Source organism: Megalobrama amblycephala, linkage group LG2 (genome assembly GCF_018812025.1).
Source record: "Megalobrama amblycephala isolate DHTTF-2021 linkage group LG2, ASM1881202v1, whole genome shotgun sequence".
Lineage (NCBI taxonomy): Eukaryota > Metazoa > Chordata > Actinopteri > Cypriniformes > Xenocyprididae > Megalobrama > Megalobrama amblycephala.
The window spans coordinates 11,628,665-11,653,681 of NC_063045.1; the positions used below are offsets into that span (position 1 = coordinate 11,628,665).

General features: G+C 34.1%; 3 protein-coding genes across 7 annotated transcripts; all 3 read left to right on the forward strand.

Moving 5' to 3' along the window:
- The first annotated feature begins 463 nt into the window (after positions 1-463).
- On the forward strand, positions 464-3,177 carry rpp14 (ribonuclease P/MRP 14 subunit). 2 transcript variants are annotated; one of them, XM_048182658.1, is made up of 7 exons: positions 464-492; positions 917-1,029; positions 1,153-1,237; positions 1,795-1,871; positions 2,165-2,243; positions 2,552-2,624; positions 2,742-3,177. In XM_048182658.1, the coding sequence occupies exons 2-6, from the start codon at positions 956-958 to the stop codon at positions 2,621-2,623; spliced, it is 387 nt and encodes a 128-aa protein (XP_048038615.1). In that variant the 5' UTR covers positions 464-492; positions 917-955; the 3' UTR covers position 2,624; positions 2,742-3,177. The 2 variants fall into 2 exon arrangements, with proteins under 2 accessions (XP_048038615.1, XP_048038614.1); XM_048182657.1 differs by having other exon boundaries at positions 2,552-3,031.
- LOC125263596 (hydroxyacyl-thioester dehydratase type 2, mitochondrial-like) lies at positions 2,654-3,319 on the forward strand. The gene has a single exon (XM_048182654.1). It carries the CDS (start codon positions 2,654-2,656, stop codon positions 3,152-3,154), a length of 501 nt encoding a protein of 166 aa, XP_048038611.1. The 3' UTR covers positions 3,155-3,319.
- A 957-nt stretch (positions 3,320-4,276) lies between these two features.
- On the forward strand, positions 4,277-24,386 carry pxk (PX domain containing serine/threonine kinase). 4 transcript variants are annotated; one of them, XM_048182575.1, is made up of 19 exons: positions 4,280-4,573; positions 6,323-6,373; positions 6,517-6,564; positions 6,701-6,887; positions 6,968-7,045; positions 7,949-8,022; positions 9,092-9,166; positions 11,754-11,858; positions 11,938-12,039; positions 12,398-12,559; positions 12,773-12,890; positions 14,927-15,005; positions 15,741-15,789; positions 15,877-15,954; positions 16,198-16,284; positions 16,379-16,442; positions 18,569-18,622; positions 19,063-19,090; positions 22,839-22,968. In XM_048182575.1, the coding sequence occupies exons 1-18, from the start codon at positions 4,460-4,462 to the stop codon at positions 19,077-19,079; spliced, it is 1,542 nt and encodes a 513-aa protein (XP_048038532.1). In that variant the 5' UTR covers positions 4,280-4,459; the 3' UTR covers positions 19,080-19,090; positions 22,839-22,968. The 4 variants fall into 4 exon arrangements, with proteins under 4 accessions (XP_048038530.1, XP_048038532.1, XP_048038529.1 ...); XM_048182574.1 differs by having other exon boundaries at positions 4,281-4,573; positions 18,566-18,622; positions 22,839-22,967; XM_048182573.1 differs by lacking the exon at positions 19,063-19,090 and having other exon boundaries at positions 4,277-4,573; positions 22,839-24,386.
- Positions 24,387-25,017: the final 631 nt, after the last annotated feature.

The window sequence follows — 25,017 nt, forward strand, 5'->3', positions numbered from 1 at the left end:
ACTGTAGTATTTGTGGTGTAGATTTAAGACATTCTCGGGTGATGCTTACTTCACTTTAATATTTATGATGTACATTTAAGACACTCTCGGGTGATGCTTACTTCACTGTAGTATTTATGATGTACATTTAAGACACTCTCGGGTGATGCTTACTTCACTGTATATTTATTTTTAACAAAAAAAAATTCGAGCGGAAAAATAAAAACAATTGAAATTAACTGAACAATAGTTGCTGAAAAAAGATTAATTAAAATGTAGTCAAAAGAAGACAACACCTAAAAGTTAGCATTAAATGTGGCTGCTTTCGTTGAAACAGCGTTGAAAAAATAGAAATTATTTTTTTAGAATTCTTTTTTATTTTATTATTTATTTACTGATCTATTTAAACTTTTGTTGACTTTTATCGAGGTGTTCTCGCGAGATTTGACAGCACGAGAGGTCGCATGGCGCTGCGCATGCTGTGAGAGAAGGACAAGCGCAGTCTGTAATTCTGTAAGTTTATCTGTTTTTAGACCTCTTAATAGTTGTTTAATTGCATAATTAAATGTAAATTGTTTTTTTTAAGTGGCTGGAGGTTCTTTAACTGTAGTTTAAGTGTTTTGGAGTTTATAGCCAAAACAGACCTTTGCACGTGAGCTGGAAGAAACAGTTTTCCCAAAAATTCACCTTTATCAAGAATATTGTGGCAGTACTATGATACAGTGATTGTATTAGATGGTAATACCATGTTGCATTCTCATATACCTTGTTACTGAATAATTACATTAATCATTTAGCATGGTATTGAATATGCAACTATTATATAAACAGACATCTCTGTGACGACTTCCGCCATTGCACATTGATTCTTGTAGTTATTAACAGTACGGAAAATTAATTGATCTTAATCAGTTTTTTTTATTTTTCTTCATTCTAGCAGACCATCTGAAAGGATTGCAGTGTCAAACTACAAGTTATGGAGGAACCCTCAAAATTTGAGCGATATGTTTACAAAAACGCTTCAGTTTATCATTATATGAAGATATCTCTGTAAGTGTCATGGGACAGGTCAGTTTTGATCTGGTCATTTTTATTGCACTTTTTTAGATTGCACTTTTTAGATCATAAAATGGTCGAACCCTCATATTTTTCTTTGTTTTTCTTTATTTTTAGGGTTTTGGAGAATGGAAACAGAAATATTTCTTCTCCAGAGTTCAAACAATTGATCATTCGCGGACTTAAAGACCTGTACGGAGAGGTGAGCACATAGCATGTCTTAACCATGTAGGATTATAGTTTCTATAAAGACTAGTAAACACTGTTCACAACTTAAGAGTAACAATGATGCAGATTTGAGTTTTTACATTAAAAAATGCATTGCATAATGAAATCTGAAATAATATGATTTAGTTTGAGTATTTTGCTAAAATTCGTAATTATTTTCATACAAAAATATGCTGAAGGTACAAACCTAACTGCATACAAATATATAATATATTATGGAATTATTCATTTAATTTTGATTGATTCCTATATATATATATATATATATATATATATATATATACTAAAAATTGCTTCAATTGAGTGTAAATACATTGAATTTTTTTTTTTTTCAGATGGAGACTATTTATACCTCTAATGAAATTGTTTAATGATAAAGTTTTATGTATAATAAAACATATATATATAAAACTGTGTTGTATAAATATGTGCTGTAGTCTGTAGTGTCTTTTGACTTTATCCTGCTTTCTGACTGTTCCTGATGTATAATATTTTTTTATAATAATTATTTTTTATAATCATGTATGGCAGATTGGAGCTTCTTTTCCTTTTGATCTGCTGAAGTTTGATGAGAACGAATTGACCGGCATACTACGAGTGTACAACAGGTAAGTCATGCTCCTATAGTACAAATCTCGTACATTTAGGCCAAAGTGTTTGAGCATGTTTTACTTGAAGTACAGAGCTGTGTATAAACATGGAGAAACTTGGGGTGTCCCTCAGGGCTTGAGTTTGGGACCATTTAAATTGTAAAATTTTGTAGAAATTAGTGTCTGAAATGCAGAGCGAACTGTATATATTTTTTTTTTCTGAAATGAATAAACACTTATGGATTTGTCCCACCCATTTTGTCTATTTAATGATGTTCAGTCTTAATATTGTGTTGTTTTTTTAATCTTAGCGGGCTGGTGAAACTGTGGAGTGCATTAACGTTACTGGGATCATATCAAAATGAGGCATGTGCATTCAGAGTCACACAGGTACGTTTTCCCTAGTGTTACATCTGAAGCTGATTGAACAGTTACTTGAGCCCTGAGTCTGCATTCTTTTAATTGTCAGTAAAGAGCTTGTGGATCAACTGTATCTCTGCCAGGAATGACTCAACACAATTTTAACGTGGCTATTGGCAGTCTGTCAGCCAAACTTTGTTTACTTTGCAATTTGCGTCTGATGGGCGGTTACTGTAGTGGCTGTTTATCTCATTTTAGATACTGAACCCCATTTAATTCCATGTCACAGACATCTATATTGAATGCAACTCTAATTTTCTTTTTATTTATTGTTGCAGGTGTCGCCGTTTTTGTTAGCGTTGTCTGGGAATAGCCGTGAGCTGCAGTTTGGAGACCAGTTGGCATCGTGAGGTGGGCCTACAAACAAATACCTTGGAAAAATGACATTCTGTCTCAGAAGAAGTATTTTCTGCAGAAATATATACTCTGTTGTCAACTCAGCATTGACGGTTCCTGCATCCCTCACAGTAGGGCACAGGTCGCTTTACATCGGTGAACGAGCCTCGCTAAGCAAAACATTCAGCGCCAGAGATGTCGCACTTTTTGCTGAGCTGACGGGAGACATGAATCCTCTCCACCTCGACCCAGAGTACGCCAAAACGACCTCTTTTGAGACCCCCATTGTGCACGGAGTGCTGATTAACGGTCTGATCTCAGCTGTTCTTGGGACTAAGTTGCCCGGGAAAGGCTGCGTGTTTCTCTACCAGGAAATACGCTTTCCTGCGCCCCTCTACATCGGAGAGGAGGTTGTGGCGGAAGCGGAGGTTAAAAAGATCAAAATGTCCTTTGCTTTTATTTCCGTTTCCTGTGCTGTCAAAGACAAAGTGGTCATGGAGGGAGAGGTCATGGTCATGATGCCGCAGAATGGAGAGCGATCATGAGGAATTTGAGTGGATGCTGTGTTTGTTCCAAATCTGCTGCCAGGAATTGAATGTTCTTTCTTGCTTATTTTTGTTCTTCTGAAATGTGACGCTCACTCAAAGATTTAATATTCATTGCTTTTTGTTCTCTGAGGTGCAGTTTAAATAAACAGTGTGAGAAAATAACTTGTTGACTTAGTTCTTTGGTGTGGGTAAAAACTAGCTGTGTCCAACCTCAACAAGGAGATCATTTTCAGATCCTTTCAAATAGTTATTTCTAAAAGGAACTTAAAAGCAGTAAGATTAACATAATAGTATTACAATTACATTAAATTAACCAGCAAAATGTCAACTTTTCTGTCAGATATAATCCTCAGAAATCTTATGTAATGCATCCATTTTGTCCAGTTTAACTTCAGGTTCTTCACCACAAGGTCTTCAAATAACCTTTATCTTAGTCCTCATCAATACTTCAATTTTTCCTTTTCTATATTGTGGTTAGTGAAAAACTTTTGTGTATATATATATGTGTATGTGTGTGTGTGTGTGTATGTGTATACAGAGTCAGCTTCTCAAGTCAATAAAAAATAAATATAAATAAAAAAGACAAGTAGCGTGTCCAAGATTGGAGAAACATAAGGATGCTTTGCCAAGAAAATATGATAAAAAGTATTGAAAAAAAACTCATTCAGTTTTATATTGAGTCACATGTTACTACAACTGGTCACATGATTTTCCCTTGTCAACATTTAGCCTACACTCAACGCTAGCAGCTTCGCAAAACGCAAAGCTTGTTACAAACTCCAGTCAAAATACATAACAACAGTAATTTAAATCAAGTTGAAATTTGTTTATTTGTTATTCTGAGTAGTTTCATTTTATACCGAGCCTCACAAGAAAAGATATGATTGAATTTAGCCGAGAGCCTTGTGTGGTTTCCTGTTTGAGTGCACTTACTATAACATGGCGGCCGTCACTTTCTTTATTTCTTTTACATTTTATTGTCAGGAAAATACAACAGTTATGAACTATATAAATCATTAATTAAATTCTGCATTTTTAAAATAGACAATGTAATATTAGTAAATATAAAACAAAAACGCGGCGTCATTCATTTTCACTCGAGAGCGCGCACTACAGAGTGGACGAGCTCCTCTCAGCCATAACATCTACGTCACATTTTACTGGCAGTTTCTGATTCGTTTCTCCCACGTTGTCACAAGCACAGTCGCGCAGTGAACCGTCACGTCCCTTTACCGACAGGGGCGGGCTCTCGGCTACCGAACCCTGTCGAACCGGGGCTGTTTGGTGTTGTTTTGATCCGGGATGGCGTTCATGGAGCAGCAGCCGCAGCCGATGTCCGGCAGGAAGCCGCCGCTGGACGACACCGTGCCGCTGAGCGCCGTGATCGAGGCCAGCCAGAGTTTACAGTCGCACACGGTAAACGGAACCACCCGGAGGGTCTCGATTAGATCGATCTGGATCATTAAAACCCTTCACATCGATTGTGAATGCGCATTTAAATGCCAGCTGGACAGGATTAATGGCGATTATGGCGTTTTTGGACGTTGATTCTCGATTAGTTGTCGTTTAATGTAAAATTAATCGCGTTTAGTATCAAAGATGACTTGTTTACAAGTAGTCTATAGTCAGTACAGACTGGAACAATTAATGCAAACTTAGTGAAAGGGAAAAATTTAGTCAAATTTAAAAAACATTTCTGAATGAAGAAATAAAAAATGTCTGCATATAGAAAATATTGGATTTTTATTTTAAGAGATTTAAAAGATTTAGTAAACAAATATCATCTTTGAATGAGCTGTTATAAATACCTCTAAATACTTTTAAAAAGATTTTCATTTAAAATAAAATATGTTGAAATGTGATATGTAAATATTAGCTTGTTGTTTTATTCTATAACAGGATTAAGAGGGTTTTTGGACGTTCAACGTTGTTGATTCTCGATTATTTGTCGATTAATATAAGATTAATCGCATTTAGTATCAAAGATGACTTGTTTACAAGTAGTCTATAATCAGTACAGACTGGAACAATTAATGCAAACTTAGTGAAAGGGAAAAATTTAATAAAAAACATATTTCTGAATGTCCGCATATAGAAAATATTTGTATTTTTATTTTAAGCGATTTAAAAGATTTAGTAAACAAATATCAACTTTGAATGAGATGATAAAAATAGATCTGAAAAATAAAAAATACTTTTAAAAAGATTTGCATTTAAAACAAAATATGCTGAAATGTGATATGTAAATATTAGCTTGTATTTTTTTTTTAACAAGATTAAGAGGGTCATTTTTATTTTTAAAAGTGTATTAGATTTACAAGCATTTTCAATCAGATAGCATCTATGCTGTAGATCTCATGTGACATTTGAACCAGTCTGGCTCTGTACTTGTGGTTATATGGGCGGAATTGAAAAGTGGTCATTTGCATTTGTGCTGAAAATAATTTCCTTGTGCTGTGAAGCCGGAGCCACGAGAGACACGAGTATTTCCTTTCTCATTTACTCATCTGTTCTCTTATGATCCATCATATGAAAGTGCAATCTAGTAAACCACTTTTGGTTCTGTAATCTTTACAACCCGTTTAATGTTTTGTTTTGTTTTACTAGATTAACAACTACACCTAAATCATTATGATTGATTGATTAAATATATATTTATTGTTGTTTTGTTATCTGAAAGTCACAATGTTGATGATCTTAATACAGGAGTTGTGTGGAGTGGATGTCAACTAAAAAAGAGTGTTGCATTCTGGAAACTGAGCACCTTTGCTCTTGTTTTAGTCTTTAGTCAGGTGACATTTTTAAAGGAGAGTCAAACATTAATGAGTATAAGCATCTGGACTTCACCGTAAACGTCAGGGTCACCGTGAGGTTGCTGCTGCAGGGTTTTTGGAGACTTTAGGTTACGTTTAGTCTTTTCACTTCCTGTTTTGATATTGCTTCACAATTCTTCCATGGAAACCACAAATCCGTGGCAACGTGACTTCGGTCTCTTGAATTCCCAATGTTGTGAAGAATTAAAAATCAAAGATGGACTTGTTTAGTTTGGTTTCTAGTCTGAACCAGTTTGGTGATGTTAACAGTGATTTGGGGGGCTGAAGACCAGCTAAACCAGTTTGTCTGCAGGGTCTTGCTGTTTTATTTATTTTAATGTATATTTCCCAGGAATACATAATTCGAGTCCAAAGGGGCGTTTCCACAGACAACAGTTGGACGGTGAGTTAGATCTATCTATCTATCTATCTATCTATCTATCTATCTATCTATCTATCTATCTATCTATCTATCTATCTATCTATCTAATCATGTTTGTTATGTGCAGAATGACTGATTTTAGTCTTGATATTTTTTTTTTTCAGGTTATCCGGCGATACAGTGACTTTGACATGCTGAATAATAGTTTACTGGTAAGTGAACTGTTAGAACAAGTTTGTGATGAAATAGGATCCGTTGCCATGTGCTTGTTTGACGGTTGCTGTTTCCAAAGAAGTACTCTTTCATCAGCAAAAGAGTAACTATGAGTCAATCTCTCTGTCTTCGTAGATTTCTGGCCTAAACCTGCCACTTCCTCCGAAGAAGCTGATAGGAAACATGGACCGAGAGTTTATAGCAGAGCGTCAGAAGGGTCTTCAGGCCTATCTGAACTACATCACGCGTCATCACGTCCTCTCCAGCTGTGAGCTGGTCAAAAAGTTTCTTGACACTAATAATTACTCAGCAAACTACACAGGTAATGCACCCTTCCCAGTCTAAAAATGTGATTTTGTGCATCAGAATTATTCTAAAAATCCCCCATTCCTTATTTTTCAGAAATAGCCTTACAGCAGGTGTCCATGTTCTTCAGATCCGATCCAAAATGGGAGGTTATTGAGCCGTTAAAAGACATTGGTGAGTAAATCTGTACAGCTATTCGGTCAAATACTGACAATTTCCATCCAATTTTGTATTATATTATATTATATTACTATAAATATTACTATAGTATTATATAATATATTATTTAATCATTCATTTTTTTGTTTTTTATATTGGTCAGCATTGGCTTTTACATTGACCATGAAAGATTAACATTGTCAGCCTTGAGAAGCATCACGACTATAAAAGTTAATGATTTAAGTTTTATTGATTTGTTTCTCATGATGACGCACTGTTTATGTTCAGATCCCAGCGTCAGGCACTGCAATTTACTTTTTGACACATTGATGGCTCCTGACTTTCAGAGGCTCATGGGAACTTTTTTATTCTCTGAAGACACATTTGAGAAGAAACTTGCTGTTTGGTTTCTTTCAGAGGGAGATTTATTAACAAATTTTTAACATTTACCTATTAGAACGTGTTCGCGTCATTTTACCACAAAATCAAAAAGAAAATATAGGATATTATATTTTACTCATTAAAAAAAAAAAGTCTATTTGTAGGAATTTTTCCGTTATAGCAATATTTCATGATAGTTACGTTTTTTTTCTTGCAAATTGTCATTACCGTAATGTAAAATAAAAATCTCTTTGTCATTACTGTAATTCAAAAAATGTGAATTTAATTATGTTTCATTTACAAAATATGTAAAGTGTTGTAGTTAAATTAGATGTTTGTTTGTTACTGTATTTTTTTTTTTACACATTACGGTAATGAAAATGTAAAGCAGAAAATGTGATAATTTGTGATAATAATAAAATGAATGTCACAATGCAAAGAATTGCTATTATATTATCACTTTTAATTTTTAAATTTTGGGGTTATATTTCTTTTTATTTATATTTGTTCAGTCACTTAATGTCTGTCTGTTCATAGGCTGGCGATTGAGAAAGAGGTATTTCTTGGTCAAAGACAAAGATCAGCCCAAAGAGAAACAAGTATTAAGTTGGGTAAGTTTCGTTTTGACCCATACAAACACAGATCAGAAACTTCTTTTTTTTTTTTTTTTTATACTCTTGCTCTGTTAAAGGGTTAGTTCACCCAAAAATGAAAATAATGTCATTAATTACTCACCCTCATGTCGTTCTCCACAAGTAACCTTCATTAATCTTCGGAACACAAGTGAAGATATTTTTGATGAAATCCGATGGCTCAGTGAGGTCTCCATTGCCAGCAATGACACTTCCTTTCTCAAGATCCATAAAGGTACTAAAAACATATTTAAATCAGTTCATGTGAGTACAGTGGTTAAATATTAATATTATAAAGCGACAAGAATACTTTTGTGCGCCAAAAAAACAAAATAACGACTTTATTCAACAATATCTAGTGAAGGTGATTTCAAAACACTGCTTCAGAGCATTATGAATCTTTTGAGTCGAATCAGTGATTCGGAATGCGTATCAAACCTCCAAACTGCTGAAATCATGTGACTTTGGTGCTCCGAACCACTGATTCGATTCATAAAGCTCCGAAGCTTCATGAAGCAGTGTTTTGAAATCGGCCATCATTAGATATTGTTAAGTTGTTATTTTGTTATTTTGTTTTTTTGGCGCACAAAACTATTCTTGTCGCTTTATAATATTAAGGTAGAACCACTGTAGTCATGATGAACATGAACTGATTTAAATAGTACCTTTATGCATCTTAAGAGAGGCTGTCTATGCAGGCTTCGCTGAGCCATCGGATTTAATCAAAAATTAATTTGTGTTCCGAAGATGAACGAAGGTCTTAAGGATGTAGAACAACATGAGAGTGAGTAATTAATGACAGAATTTTTATTTTTGGGTGAACTAACCCTTTAATCCAGTACTTTGTTCCCCTCAACTCCCATTGTTATGTAACCCTAAAGCAGTAGATCTTGTTTGTTGTACTCAACAACACTTTGTTTGGCTGCACTAAGAGCTTAACTAACTTACTAATCTCTGTTGCCGTATTTGTTTTCATTCTCTTCTATAATTAGTCACAGCATTGCGTGACCCTTGTACCGACTGTAATACATTTCTTTATCAACTATAGGTTGATTTGGGTCCTGATAAGTTCCTGTCAGACAAAGATCTCCAGTCTGCAATGAAGCTGCTTCCAACGTTTTCTGTAAGTCTTAAAACGGGGTGTGGGGTTACGAGCGTTGATATATGGGTGCACACTTGTTGTGAGAGTGTTGCTAGGGTTTTCTGGTGGTTGTTAGAGCTTAAAACAAATTTACGACCATTTAGATTGCAAATCAATATAATGGTAATAATTATTTATTATTCATCAAACCATTGTTGGAGTATAATGATCTTTTAGTAATGAATTGACAATAGACGTTATTTTCATGACTGATACGCAATATTTGTATATTTTATGCAGTTATTGTAATGCAAAACAAATAGGAATATATAATTTCACTTTTATTGTGTTTAATTGCATAGCTGTGAAGGATGCACTGAATGAACTAAAAGAGCCTGTCTTTGTGTACAGACCCGAATGTTTGGATGTTTTGTGTGCGAACACTGTCATGTGCTCTTGTTTTTCCTGCGTCCTCAACTTCAGCAGCTGTACTGCCAGATTAAACCGATCACTGAGAGCCCACGTCTACAAAAGACTCCATTAAAGTCATGTGTAGACACCCGAACAGGGGTTAGACGCAGTGTTATTTGTTGTATGCACTATTATAGTTTCTATAAATTATTTGAATTCGCTTTTATTTTTAATTTTAGTTTAATTTTTAGTAATTGCATGTGCATAGTTTAAATTCAGTTTTAGGGGCCATTTACAAGACAAAGTTTTCAACTATATACAGATTTTTAGGGACCAGAACTTTTGAAAAAGGACTACGAAAATAATACGGGGTTCGTCTCAAAACCGTGAATTGTGAAAACGGTGACATCATGCTCATGCGTATTACATCTTGAGTCTATAGGCGTGTGGTGTTTCTTTACAAAGTGACATCACCTGCTACTGGCTTGGTGTGAATAATATAGCATTTTTAGCCGTTTTCTCGGATCCGGGTAGTTTTCACAATGTTGTCGTCTATACATGAAAAACATGAAGGAAAACTTTTCCATTTTTAGTACTTTTGTTGACGTACCCTTAGTTTTGATTTATGTTCAGTTAGTGATTTCAGTGCTTCAACTTAAGTGTATTTTTGTTAGTTTATAAGGCAAAAAAAGTTTTTCACTTAATATTTGCATTTTATTTTATGTCAGTTTTATTTCAATGAACAGAAATGTTTATAATAGCTTTAGTTTTCATTAAAAGGTTAGCTCACCCAAAAACTCTGTCATTAATTGCTCACGCTCATGTCGCTCCAAACCCGAAAGACTTTCATTCATCTTCGAAACACAAAGATCTTTTTAATGAAGAGAGATTGAGAGATTTCTGTCCCTCCATTGAAAGTCTATTTACCCAAAACTGTCACAGACACAATCGCTTTATATGATGTCAGATTTAATTTAAGCTTTTATTCACATATAAACATTGATCATCACACATACATCGAGCACATCGGATATGGTAAACGGAAGCTCAACCGTACTTGGGTGATGCGCAAGAACGAACCTCATTGGTTCTCATGCTTGGCCTTCTGTTAACATATATGAGTGCTCCATGTATGTTCACTGATCAATGTTTACATGTGAATAAAAGCCTAAATTAGATCTGTTCAACATGTAAAGCAATCATATCTCTTCTGAAAACTTTGATTAAACTGCTCGATTCACAGTTTCAGATTTGGGTGAATAGACTTTCAATGGAGAGACAGAAATCACTCGTATTTTGCTGTTTGCGTTCCGGTATGGGTTTGGAACGAAATGCGAGTGAGTAATTAATGGCCGAATTTTCATTTTTGGATGAACTATTCCTTTAATGGTTACCTCAAGGCAAGTCTTCAGTCAGATGGAGGCGGACGTCTGATCATGATGTCTACATTCCAGACGAGCAGATTAAAGCAATCCAGCTGAGATGCACAGTAATGAGGAAAGCATGACAAGGTCATTTCTGATCATGAGGCTCATGGGAAAACATGCAGGAGATCCAGAATATCAAAGAAATTGTAGAAAAAGTCTTCTCTCCTTTGCAAAAATATCTCAAAAAGTTCCAGGTGCCAAAGATCAGACTTTATTGGTTCAGTCAACAAAGTCGAGATGCCAGCTGTATATCAAACAATCTCGGTTATCTTGGTTATCTTCACTTTTTATTAACCCAACCTCCTTTCGCATACCACAAATAATTCCTTACCTGTCTTTCTTCTCTTTAATAGTGGCGTGCCACCAGCTGGTCTTTTTTTTTTTTAAATCATCAAGAGAATATATTAAAAACTATATATAAGTTTCCATAACATGTAAATCAAAAAGAGAAGCTTAATATCATTGAATGAGTTAGTGACTGTTGCCGGCTTGTGCTCTGATTGTTTATCGCAGAACTGCTGAAGTGTGGGTCATAGTGACCTGAAGGCAAAGTACGGCCTCCTGTTTCCGGGTTACATTCATACAGTTTCCAGGCTTTTCTACAAACATATCTTATACATCTAATAAAAATATACTATATACCTAGCAACCGACCAGAACATCTTAGCAACCGAATTCCAGCAACATCCTAAAATTGTGTCATAGACTTTTGCATGGAGAAAAACACTCAAAGAACAAGTTTAGTATGAAGTGTTTGGATGTTTCTGACTTTTGTGTTTTTTTTTCCGTAGCATTCCAACATCTCTCCCGTCAGTTTCGCCACTAGCAGTGAATCGTCTGCACTAGTCATTAGAGTTTTCAGCGAGAAAGGAACGCTTAGGGATCACATTTGCAAGGTTTGTTTTCTTTTTCTTGACTGAAATGTCTTTTTAATTTGTTTCAGATTGTAACTCTTGAATTTTGTCGATCCTCCAGGTGAAGCCCAAAGAGCCCTTTCTGAAGAAATACTGCAATCCCAAAAAGATCCAGGGTTTGGAGCTGCAGCAAATCCGAACATACGGAAGACAGATTCTGGAGGTCTGTTATGACTTTAAACAGTTTATGTTCAAAATAACCAGTTTTACAAAACTTGATTTGTAGGCCTTTTTTATACTGTGCAACACTTGTTGATATTTCTCAAACCTCTTGTGTAAGGTTTCTTTTATAGAAAAGTTATATTAAATTGTAATATTATTTCACAATATTACTGTTTTTACTATATTTTTCATGAAATAAATGCCGCCTTGTTGAGCATAAGAGGCTGCTTTCAAAAACATAAAAAAATATTACTGATCCCAAACATTTAAATGGTATTGTATATTTACCTCAATCTTTAACGTTGTTCTTTTGCTACTGTATTTCCAAATGTAAATATGTCATTTCTGTTTTATTCCAGGCACTAAAATTTCTCCATGACAAGGGTTTTCCGTACGGGCATCTCCATGCGTCTAATGTCCTGATCGAGGAGAACACGTGTAAATTGTTGGATATAGAGAATTCATTACTGGGACTGCCGTCATATTACCGTCCCTATGTAACACAGTTCAGGAAAATTAATGTAAGTTACCTTTTATAAATATTACATTAAAAATTAAAACCAAATTAACAAATGAAATGATTAAACAATGATTAATAAAATTGTTAAATATTTGTTAGTTTTAATATTAACATTTAACTCATTAATTGTTTTTATTTTCTTATTAATATTAAATAATTTAAATGTTATTTAAAATTTGTAATAATGAAAAGCTGATGTTTTTCTTTTTATCAGACAACAGAAAGCATAGATGTCTACTCATTTGGACACTTGCTTTATGAAATGACATATGGCCGTCCGCCCGATGCTGTGCCCGTAGATCAGTATCCTCCGGCCCCGTTCCCATCTGTAGGTCAGTATGATCTTCTGTTCACATTATTAATGTTCTCTGGAGTATGACCAATCAGCCCACAGAAAAAAATGAATTTAAAGTGCCCCGATTATGTCATGTAGCTGTTTGTGAATGCAAAGTTTCAAAGATCACAATAAATAAGTTATTGTCTCCCAAAGAATCGAATATTACCATGTTGCATGCACTTCCAAAGGACTCGTGCTTGAATTAATACAATAAAACTAACACCATCGTTACTGTTCGTATCAAGTGTTAAGGAAGATCTGGAGCTGAAATTCAGATATGGTAATGAGTTTTTGGTTTCCGACACGTGCTGTAGGTGGTAGACCAATCACAACAGACTGGGCCATCTTACCAATCAGAGCTTGTCATAAGAGTTTTATAGTAAAAATATAGCATATCAACAAGATGATGTACAAACCCGATTCCAAAAAAGTTGGGACACTGTACAAATTGTGAATAAAAAAGGAATGCAATAATTTACAAATCTCATAAACTTATATTTTATTCACAATAGAATATAGATAACATATCAAATGTTGAAAGTGAGACATTTTGAAATGTCATGCCAAATATTGGCTCATTTTGGATTTCATGAGCTACACATTCCAAAAAAGAGTTGGGACAGGTAGCAATAAGAGGCTGGAAAAGTTAAATGTACATATAAGGAACAGCTGGAGGACCAATTTGCAACTTATTAGGTCAATTGGCAACATGATTGGGTATAAAAAGAGCCTCTCACAGTGGCAGTGTCTCTCAGAAGACAAGATGGGCAGAGGATCACCAATTCCCCCAATGCTGCGGCGAAAAATAGTGGAGCAATATCAGAAAGGAGTTTCTCAGAGAAAAATTGCAAAGAGTTTTAAGTTATCATCATCTACAGTGCATAATGTCATCCAAAGATTCAGAGAATCTGGAACAATCTCTGTGCGTAAGGGTCAAGGCCGGAAAACCATACTGGATGCCCGTGATCTTCGGGCCCTTAGACGGCACTGCATCACATACAGGAATGCTACTGTAATGGAAATCACAACATGGGCTCAGGAATACTTCCAGAAAACATTGTCGGTGAACACAATCCACCGTGCCATTCACCGTTGCCAGCTAAAACTCTATAGGTCAAAAAAGAAGCCATATCTAAACATGATCCAAAAGCGCAGGTGTTTTCTCTTGGCCAAGGCTCAGTTAAAATGGACTGTGGCAAAGTGGAAAACTGTTCTGTGGTCAGTGACTGTAACATCGAGTGTATTTTGCAGTATTAAACACGTATTTATACCGATTTCATCAGGCTCTGAAAATTCTTCAAGAAGAACACAAAGAATGGCTTTCTCAGCTGCCATAGTTGCAACTCTTGCATCATCAGAACAGGGTGTTCAACTCACCACCATTTCTGTTTAAAAAACTTTTTGCAATGTTTTTGTCGGGGCTGAACGCAGCCCAGACTGGGCCATCTGACCAATCAGAGCAGAGTAGAGCAATCACAACAGACTGGGCCATCTGACCAATCAGAGAATAGTAGGCTTTCAGAAAGGAGGGGTTTAGAGAGACTGAATCCTTGTTTCAGACACTGTGAGAAAAGAGGTGATGCTTCAATGTATGTTATAAGAAAGTTTTTTTTTTTTTTTTTTTTTTTTTTTTTTTTTTTTTACCTTGGATGCATATAAACATTGTAGGAGACCTCCAAAACAAAATTAGGAATCCTTAAAATAGCATGATAGGGGCACATTAATCATGGTAAAATGTACTAGACTCCTATTGTAAGCATAATTAAATTAGCCAAACTATTTCATATATGAGCATGCAAGCAGGCACATAGTAGCACTGATCAGATTACTGTCTGAATGCGGAAAGCATGGATGTTGTATGTATAATTTAGTTGTAGTTCATTTAATGTTGAAGCTAAAAAACATTAGTTGTTGTACATTTTTATGCAATAGTTAACAGCCTACAGCAGGAATCCTAAAGTGTGTTTGTCAAATGTTTGTAGTTAATGGTTTTATGTAATATGTAACCGTTTGTTTTCCATTTTCCCACAGTCTCGGTACTTCAGTCCATTCTGTCCACAGAAGCTTGCAAAACGGGAATGCCAACCGTTTCCCAACTCCTACAAACACCGTGAGTTATGATATTCAGGCCTGCTTGTGCTCAGCAGTGAATCTCACAAAAAGAATAAGATATTTTGCAATTACTTCATATTTTTTGTTTTATCACTATATTTTTATATATTACATTTTTATTGTTTTACAATAATATACAATATAATATAATATAATATATAAATTATTTTATACATAAAAATTGTTGGCATAATTGTCATGAGTTAATCTGTTTATTGCTTAATATCATGAAAATAATCTCAAACTGCAATTGTGCAAAAATTAGTGTTCGATTTCTAAATGCAAAACAAAATTTACTATTGTTTTTGGGGTGAAATATGACCCCAGACCTGTTCTTGACAAGTTTTGTGAGTCATGAGTCAGGATTACTATCACAACTGAAATTAAAACTATAAAAATGCATATTTCATTACTTGAAATAAAATAAACACTAACTGAAATTGTATATAAAAATATATTTTTGCATTAAAACTTTTTATTTCATCTAGTTGGCAATTTAAATGAAAATGGAAAATATAAACATAACATCTAATTCAAAATAATAATGAAACTATAATAGTATCTCAATGATACTAAAATAACACTGTCATGAGTACAAAAGTCTTTATTATAAAACTGTCACGTTATTGTGAATCCAAAGCATGTGGTTGAAAACCGAGCAGTAATTGTGAATATTGACATTGTTTGAGACTGAGGCAGAAATGGTTGCTGAGTTTGACTCTCGTTCTAACAGGTTATTCAATGATGTGCTGCTGTATAACTCGGAGAAACCCCAGTTTAAGGTAAACAAATCAAACGAAAGTAAAAAATAAACAGTTTTTGTTTTTACTAAATAATTGATTATTTGTTCCTTTTTTTCCGAACTCCAGATCAGCTCCAAATTAAAAGAGGCTCTGAAATCGTCTAAAGAATGCTTGGAGAAGCGTCTAGTGGAGGAACAGAGGACGGTTAGTGCACTGCTTTGTTCGCTTTTGGTCTCTTGTGCAACAAATGTTCGGCTTGCTTAAGGAACATTATGCCACAGTGTTGCAAGCAAAAATTCGGTCAATTTCAATGTAGATAAGTTGAATAAAATGTAATACTTCTCCTCATTTTCATCAACCCTGATGTCTGACACAACAGGAAAATCCATGCAACTTTCTTCGAAAGTCCCGTTAAGTTTACCTAACCGAAACCTTGTGTGTTTTCAGATCCACCAGCACAAGAGGTTGACGCGAGCGCAGTCGCACCACGGCTCAGAGGAGGAGAAGCGGAAGAGGAAGATCTTGGCCAGAAAGGTACACGAGTTTAAACGTTTTACCATAATTAGGATTCACACTGAACCATTTTATCTTAAACATAATGGTCCAAAAACGACTATTCTGGTTCCAGAAATCGAGACAGTCGACATATGAAAACGAGGAGGATCTCTCTGTCAAATACAATAATAACTCTGGTAAGTTTTTATTGAATTATTACACTTTCCTTCATTAATAAATAACTGTAATTTAATGCCAAAATTTACATTTTCGGCATTCAGGGTTCCGGAAATATTTTATCCATAGGGATTTTGGAAAAGTCTTCAGGGTTTGTCCATCTCAAATGGACCAGTAGAGGTTGCTTGGTAATATTAAATGTTCTTCTTTTTTGGGGTTAAACCTATTAAAATAAAAGTAAAATTCTGTAGCTAATCTCAAGTAAAAAATATATAAATAAATTAAATAAATAAATAAATAGCAAAATAGGAAAATTATAAAAGGTCAAGCATCGAACTTTACAATTTTTGCAAAAAGAATAAGATATTTTGCAATTACTTAATATTTTTTGTTTATCATTATATTTTTATATATTACATTTTTATTGTTTTTATATATATAATATAATATAATATAATATATATATAAATTATTTTATACATAAAAATTATTGGCATAATTGTCATGAGTTCATCCATTTATTGCTTAATATCATGAAAATAATGTCAAACTGCAATGGTGCAAAAATTAGGGTTAGATTTCTAAATGCAAAACAAAATTTACTATTGTTTTTGGGGTGAAATATGACCCCAGACCTGTTCTTGACAAGTTCTTGAAAATTAAAAATGGTCAAGCATCCAACTTTACAATTTTTGGATCACTTGAGATGAATTTACTCTTCAGTAAAGAGTTTAGAAACATGAACCAAACCAACATGCTCCAAGATAAATCACAATATTACAAACTTTTGTCTTTTTCAGGTACTTTTTTGTAGGGCTGCACGATTAATCGCATGCTATTCTCACGCGCATTTCGTCAGTAAAGCCGGTTCCCTGATTACCGCTAAATCGCCATCACCTGCTTTCAAATGAAGCGGCATTTAATAGACAGAGCCGTAGGTCACTGAAAAGCCACGCAATATCGCGTTCATATCGCAGATGAATCGCCTGCGATAATGAACGCGATATTGCGTGGCTTGTCCGTGAACTACGGCTCCGTCTATTAAAAGGCGCTCCGTTTAAAAACAGGTGATGGCGATTTAGCGGTAATCAGGGAACCGGCTTTACTGACGAAATGCGCGTGAGAATAGCATGCGATTAATCGTGCAGCCCTACTTTTTTGTTTTGAATAAAAGACTGTATACTTGATGTCTAACTCACACAGTAACTAAACATTTTTTTTTTATTATAATTAAGTGCACATGACACTGACTTGTATGAAAGCTTGTTTCCGCCACTGAATAAAAAAATTTAAAAGGAGTATTGTATCTCGCAATTCTAACTTTTTTCTCATAATTGGAGATATGAACTCGCAATTGTGAGTTATAAAGTCCAATTCTGCAGAAAAAAAGATTTGTGAAAAAAAGATGTTCATGTCTTTCTTTACTCGAAAAGAAATTAAGGTTTTTGAGGAAAACATTCTAGGATTTTTCTCCATATAGTGGACTTTAACGGGGTACAACGGGTTGAAGGTCCAAATTGCAGTTGCAATTTTTTGCAAAAAATAAAAATTATATACTTTTTAACCACAAATGTTCATCTTGCACTGCTGTGTGATGTGGCACGCATTATGTAATCACGTTGGAAAGGTCATGCGTGAGATAGACGGAAGGACCGATCCAGTGTCTACAAAGCGAACATGCAAGTCAAACAGCCTCTACAAAAAAAGGTAAAACAACGATGATGAGTATATACAAATTTGTATATATTTTTTTAGAAAATGACCAGTCGTTTCACTAGATAAGACCCTTATTCCTCATCTGGGATTATGTAGAGCCCTTTAAAGCTGCAATTTGGACCTTCAACCTATTGAACCCTGTTGAAGTCCACTATATGGAGAAAAATCCTGGAATGTTTTCCTTAATTTCTTTTTGACTGAAGAAAGTTTAATTCTGAAGTTAACTAATCCTTTTATTAAAGGAAATACCGTCGCTAACAACCTTGGTGCTCATCGTAAATCTTCAGAGGTTAATCATTTATACAGAAAATCTGATCTTGAATGGCTTTTTACTACCAGTACCCTTCTGTTGAACTTTATTACTACTTGATCTGAGATGCCGCTGTCAGTGTATAAATATAGTAAAATCACATTAATGGTCTTCTAGCAGGTTCTGGGGCGAGTTCACCTCCAACCTGCCCATCCTCACCCACTCCTCTACCAGGTACGTCCTGTTTATAACTGTCCATCCTCCATCATTATGTAAACTTCATCAAAAGGTTTATGCATTTTTCTACAAACATTTCCCTTCAACAGTTAATATGTCCTTAAAAACTATCAAAGTTTTCCCAATAAATCACAAGTAATTCTGTATTCATAAATTTGTTGCATGATGTGGTAAAATGTCTTCGATTGTAACCGGCGCATTTTTTTTTTTTTTCTCTATCAAATAGAGATCAATCATGACCTAATCTCTCTCATTTCCATGATCAGTCATCAAATTCCTTCTGAAATCAGTTGCAATCTCCATTCATCTTACCAGATCATAATCATCCGATGTGTCGTCTCATTCTGATATGATCAGTAACTTGTGTGTGCCTCTCTCTCTCTCTCTCTCTCTCTCTCTCTCTCTCTCTCTCTCTTATATGCTGTCTTCAAAACTAGAGCATGCGCCATTTTGAACGTGTGTGGGGTAAAGTAATTCAATAATAATAATCTATATCCACTGTAAAGTTGCAGCTCACCCTCCCTCAGTAGTACATTCTGATTCCCCACAGCAATATTAATGCATGCAAATGCATGCAAATGAGGTCTGTCCAGACAGTTTTTCAGCTACTGAGATGGGTTAATGCAACTTTAAAAGTTCACAATCTGCAATTGTCTATTTAGGCACAAAATTGGGCTTTTTTAGGACTTTTCTGAGGGTAAATTCTCTTTCTAACAAGCATTTTGTTTTTGTGGATTGTGATGGTTGGTTTTTTTTTTTTCTTATATATGCATATATTAGAAACCGACATCAGTAACTGATAACTGACATGATTAGTAACTGACTTGTTTTTAAGATTTCTTTAGATGATCTTTTGAATGAAGAATAAAAAAAATGTGGTCTTAAAGGGTCATGAAACCCCCTGTTTCAGCAGCAGTCAGTTCTCACCATAGTTTTGAAAAATGCTTCAAAAGTGGGCGGGGTTGAGCTGTATGGCAAGCCGTTTTGACTTTTATTCATTCTCAGGATATGAATTCTTGATACCAACAATTCAATTTTCACTAGTTAAAATGCTAATTCTTGATATCAGGAATTACATTTCCACTAGTAACAAAGTTAATTTTTGATATCAACAATTCAGTTTTCACTAGTTAAAATGCTAATTTTTGATATCAACATTTGAATTTCCACTAGTAAAAACTAGAATTCTTGATCTTGAATCTGTAATTGTATTTTCACTAGTGAAATGTCACCATAGGCTGCCATTCAAATTCAATTGTTGATATCAAGAACTGATTTCTTACTAGTTGAAATTCCAATTTCACATATCAGAAATACAATTCTTACTAGTAAAAATAATAATTTTTGATATCAATAATTCAGATGTCACTAGTTGAAATGTCAGTTCTTGATATCAAAAATTGAATTGGTACTAGTAAATATTTTAATTTTTTATATCAATATTTTGATTTTCACTAGTGACAATGTTAGTTTCTGATATCATGAATGTGATTGTTACTAGTAAGAAAGCCATTTTAGATATCTGAAATTATATTGATATCAGAAATACATTTTCAGATATCAAAAATGAACATTTTTACTAGTAGCAATTCAATTGTTGATATCAAGAACTGACATTTCAACTAGTGACAACTGAATTCTTGATATCAAAAATTTGCATTTTACTAGTAGCAATGTAATTATTGATATCAAAAATTTTACTAGTAAGAATTGTATTTCTGATATGTGAAATTGGAATTTCAACTAGTAAGAAATCAATTCTTGATATCAACAATTGAATTTGAATGGCAGCCTATGGTGACATTTCACTAGTGAAAATACAATTACAGATATCAAGAATTCTAGTTTTTACTAGTGGAAATTCAAATGTTGATGTCAAGAATTAACATTGTTACTAGTGGAAATGTAATTCCTGATATCAACAATTGAATTGTTGATATCAAGAATTCATATCCTGAGATATGAAATAAAAGTCAAAACGGCTTGCCATAGAGCTGTGGAGTGGAGGGGGAAGACAGGAGACTGACAACACAATGGTTTCTGATTCAGACAGTTTTATTTCTCTTTCATTGAGTTAAAAGCATCAAAGCTTCCCACAAATGCATGCTGCAATTTACCATTAAACAACACAATATTCACATGCTTTGTAAGCTCACTGTAAATTACATACATATCCTGTGACAGCTATCTTTTAATGCACAAATAAATGCACAGCCGTTCGCTTTCATAATCTGCATCAAAAATATATATGAACACGTTTTTGGATCTTTAATATCTAATTGGTCTAATTGGTTAAAGGAACGTGAAGACTGGTTAAACTCGCAGTGTGGATGAATCGCGTTTGTGTCGGAGAAGGAGGATCTATTGAAGGGAACTTGTGCGACGCAGAAACTCTTACAAAGCAAAAACAAACACTCGTTTCTGACCCATTACTGCATCTTTCACTTAGCCTACTGTATGTGATCTCACTGATTGAAGCGCCTGTCATGGGAAATCCAAACATGCTGTCTTGAATAACTAAGCAAGGCATCTTCTCATAGGACAAGGACACACAGTCTCATGAATAATTATGAGACACAGATGAGTCATCGATGTACCATAATACAGGAAAACGTCACATCCTGTCACAAAGACGAATTTTGTATACGAATTTTGCACTATTTTCAACCCGGAAGTTGAAAACAATGCAAAAAACATTAAATTTAACTATTTTTCTCCCACATTTAAAACTAGTGGATGGTAACATTGTCTTTTATGATGTTCAACACACATAACTCTGTTAAAATCTCAGAAAATTTAGTTAAGAGTTTCATGACCCTTTAAAGCAAATGCAACCAAGCACAACTAGTTGTTGATGATACATGCATCTTGCTGATTGGTTCAGAAGGCACGAGTCATGCTGTCCATCACTTATTTTAAGGTGATTGCTCAGTAAATGCTCACAGTATCGACAAATCAGCTTTATAGTATTTAAAGTCAATATGAAATGGAAATTTTCTTTCTAATCCTCATATTTGTAAGTATTACATAATAATTATATTTGAAATTATATTTTTATCACAAAATATTGTATTATATTTACTTTTTACATTTATATTAAATATAAATGTTTTAAATTATTTTTATAATTTGTATATTTAATAATTAAGTATTTATATTTCTTTATATTTTTATATTTTATTTATATTTATATTTATAATTCTGTTTTCTATCCGTATATTTTTATATCATAATATATTATTTATTGAATCTTATTAAATAACTTTGCTTATTAAATATAACTTTAAATAAATTTTAATTATTATGTAATAAATAATGCTATTTTATTTCATAGTATTTTTTTTTTATAGTTGTCGATCGATATAGCAACAAGACTGATATATTGGCCGATATCTGGAATTTTTCAATGATCGGCCAGTGTGTCGGGAGCAGGACTTTTATTTTGACAGAACTGAGAATGCCAGTACCCTAGCACACAGCGCTCCCATTCTCCGTCTTAGTTTTTTCGTCTCTATTTAACAGTCCTATATAATATGTCAGTAGATAAAACTGTTAAACAAAAAAAGTAAACGGTATACGAAAACGTATTATGGCATTTGCTTTTATACTATTAGTAATGGAAAGGCAAACACTATAATACTTCCTCATCTACCGACAGCATTCAGCAAATACGCATTTATATAATATAAGTCTTTGAATATCTAATAACACTAACATTTAATTTCACAAACTTTGCAGACTTTGTCAAATTCTGCTGAGATATTCTGACGTGTATATTTGTAGATTAGGTTACTCTGTGCGAATCTGTGTGAATTGAATGCAGACAGGAGAGACGCGCAAACGACAAACTTTAAACCCTTGATTTCAAACAATGCTGCGCTACATTATTTTGTCCATTGTCATATTAATGTCATTTTCATTGTGTGCTGTATATAAAATTAGTGTTAACTTGTTTTTATTTGAAAAAATATGATTTATATATCAGGTTTATATTGCCCTGCTTTCTAAGATATCGACATTGGCCATCAAAAAAATCAATATCGGTTGCTAAATAATTTCATGTTGACTTTAAATGTTGCCTTTTGTGGTAAGTGTATCATTCTGAATGGCTGTTGTAATTTATAACTTACTGTTTACATACCGCAGAGGATTCTGAGTAGGTATATTACTAAAACGTGACTGATATTGATGGACTGTTTTCTGATTCCCGCAGGAGCACCTCCTCTTCCTCCCCCCGCTGCTGCTCCTCCTCCTCCCCCTCCTCCTCCTCCTCCTGGGAGTGAACCCGTCCCTCCATCCCTCTCACCTCCCAGTGCCAACGGCGTGGGCCGGGGCGCCCTCCTCAGCTCCATCCAGTCCTTCAACAAAGGCAAACTGAAAAAAGCAGATACTGTTGACCGCAGCATCCCACATTTGTGAAAAAAAAATGCTTTGATCTTTGATCTTTGTTTTAGTGCAATTCGTCCACTCAAAGTCTTTTAGCAACTTGCATCTAGCAGTGAAGAGTGACTGTTTGTATCTGGACTTCTTTGATGTTTGTTTTATTCACATTTAATTCCAATGGAGCCCTGATTTTTTTTTTAAGCTGCTCAATGTAGCCTAAACAATTCTGTTTGGACCAGCTGTCATATCTAAAATGGACATGCGCTCTCATTCGGGCGAAAACGTTTACCATCTACATTTTAAAGTACTGACTTCTGAAGGCAAGGACAAAAGTTGGTGGAGAATGCGGGCAACACATTTACTTTGAATGGAAACGTAACTGGATTTTATTATTGCTTCATAAAACGAGTGATGTTTGATTCTTACATTTTAATTCAACTTTGGTTATGGTTCGTTTTGGAGGGTTTGGGATGATGTTTTTTAAGCATTTGCCACATTTACCATTGTGCCTACAAAAGCTGAGAGCGTTATTTGTTCTCTACGTTTTTTTCCTGCGGAAATATTGAGCTACATTGTTCTTATTTTCTTTCAGAAGAAAGTAATATTCGTATTCCTGTTCTGCAAGATCACAATCAACATGTTGCACGAATAGCGACATTTAAACGATGCGTTTATCATTTATGCCCCTTAATGACACAGTCGCTGTACCAGAAAAACAATGGCTTTGATTTACCACTGATATGATTATATAATTGCCATTGTGATGTCACTTACGCCATCCGATCCTAGTGGTTGTTGCAGCCTGGTGGTAAATGGAAGTGATGTCTTGTTTTGCACACGTATATATCGAGAGAAAGTAACTTCTATAATTCATGTTCAAACCAGATTCATTTGTAATCTAAACAATGTACAATACTGCGCAATAGTTCATCTTTTGCTCTTGTAACAGTAAACCCATTTGTACATAGATTCATACAGACACTGAAAACATTACAGCTAAATATCGTATTACATATTCTTAGCTTTGTTATTATCGTGGGGGAAGAATTTAATAATGTTTCCATTTTCGCTACAGCACTTTACCACTGAATATTTAGCAGTGGTCTTGAGAAGAAGAAATGTTCAAAAGTTTACAAAGAGACTTATGTATGTCCGAGAACAGCAGAGGAATCAACGTGTTTGATACTGAAGAAATTTGCCACTGATGTTTGCCTCTGTACAGTTGCCAGAACCGTTGTTAAAAGCACTGGAGGTGAACATCCTCAAATTGCTAAAAAGTGTTTTCCCTGTTCTATAAAAAAACTTGTATTGGCAAAATTTTAAAAGAATGGTCTTGTGCTTTTAGTTGTGAACATTGAAGTAAAGACAATGAAACAGATCTCATGTGGTTTGAGTCCTTCTTCTAACTCTATAAACTAGTAAATAACTATTATGTATAGATAGATATAGTCAATAATATATTAGAAATTATATTTTTATATTATATATTTTATGTTATAGACATATTATACATATTATATATATTATAGAAATGATATATTTTATTGTAATAATAAAAAAAATAAAATCTAACCCCTGTGTATATATATATATGCATGTAAATGTATGTATCTCTTTTATTTTTATATTTATTTTATTAATGATATTTAGTAAACATGGCAAATATTCAGATACTTTTTCCTCTATATACACTACCGTTCAAAAGTTTAGGATCTGTAAGATTTTTAATATTTTTAAAAAGTTTTGTCTGCTCACTAAGATTGCATTTATTCAATTAAAAATACAGTAAAAACAGTAATATTGTGAAATATTATTACAATTTAAAATAACTCTTTTCTATTGGAATATAATATAAAATGTGATTTATTTCTGTTGAAAAAGCTGAATTTTCAGCATCATTACTCCAGTCTTCAGTGTCACATGATCCTTCAGAAATCATTCTAATATGATGATTTGCTGCTCAAGAAATATTTATTATTATTATCAATGTTAAAAACAGTTGTATACGT

Coding starts and splice junctions, on each gene's coding strand:
- rpp14 (XM_048182658.1), top strand. CDS start 956: ATGGAGGAACCCTCAAAATTTGAGCGATATGTTTACAAAAACGCTTCA. Junction 1,238..1,794: donor TTAAAGACCTGTACGGAGAG/GTGAGCACATAG, acceptor CATGTATGGCAG/ATTGGAGCTTCTTTTCCTTT. Junction 1,872..2,164: donor ATACTACGAGTGTACAACAG/GTAAGTCATGCT, acceptor TTTTAATCTTAG/CGGGCTGGTGAAACTGTGGA.
- LOC125263596 (XM_048182654.1), top strand. CDS start 2,654: ATGACATTCTGTCTCAGAAGAAGTATTTTCTGCAGAAATATATACTCT.
- pxk (XM_048182572.1), top strand. CDS start 4,460: ATGGCGTTCATGGAGCAGCAGCCGCAGCCGATGTCCGGCAGGAAGCCG. Junction 16,285..16,378: donor GGAAGATCTTGGCCAGAAAG/GTACACGAGTTT, acceptor TTCTGGTTCCAG/AAATCGAGACAGTCGACATA. Junction 16,443..18,565: donor CAAATACAATAATAACTCTG/GTAAGTTTTTAT, acceptor ATGGTCTTCTAG/CAGGTTCTGGGGCGAGTTCA.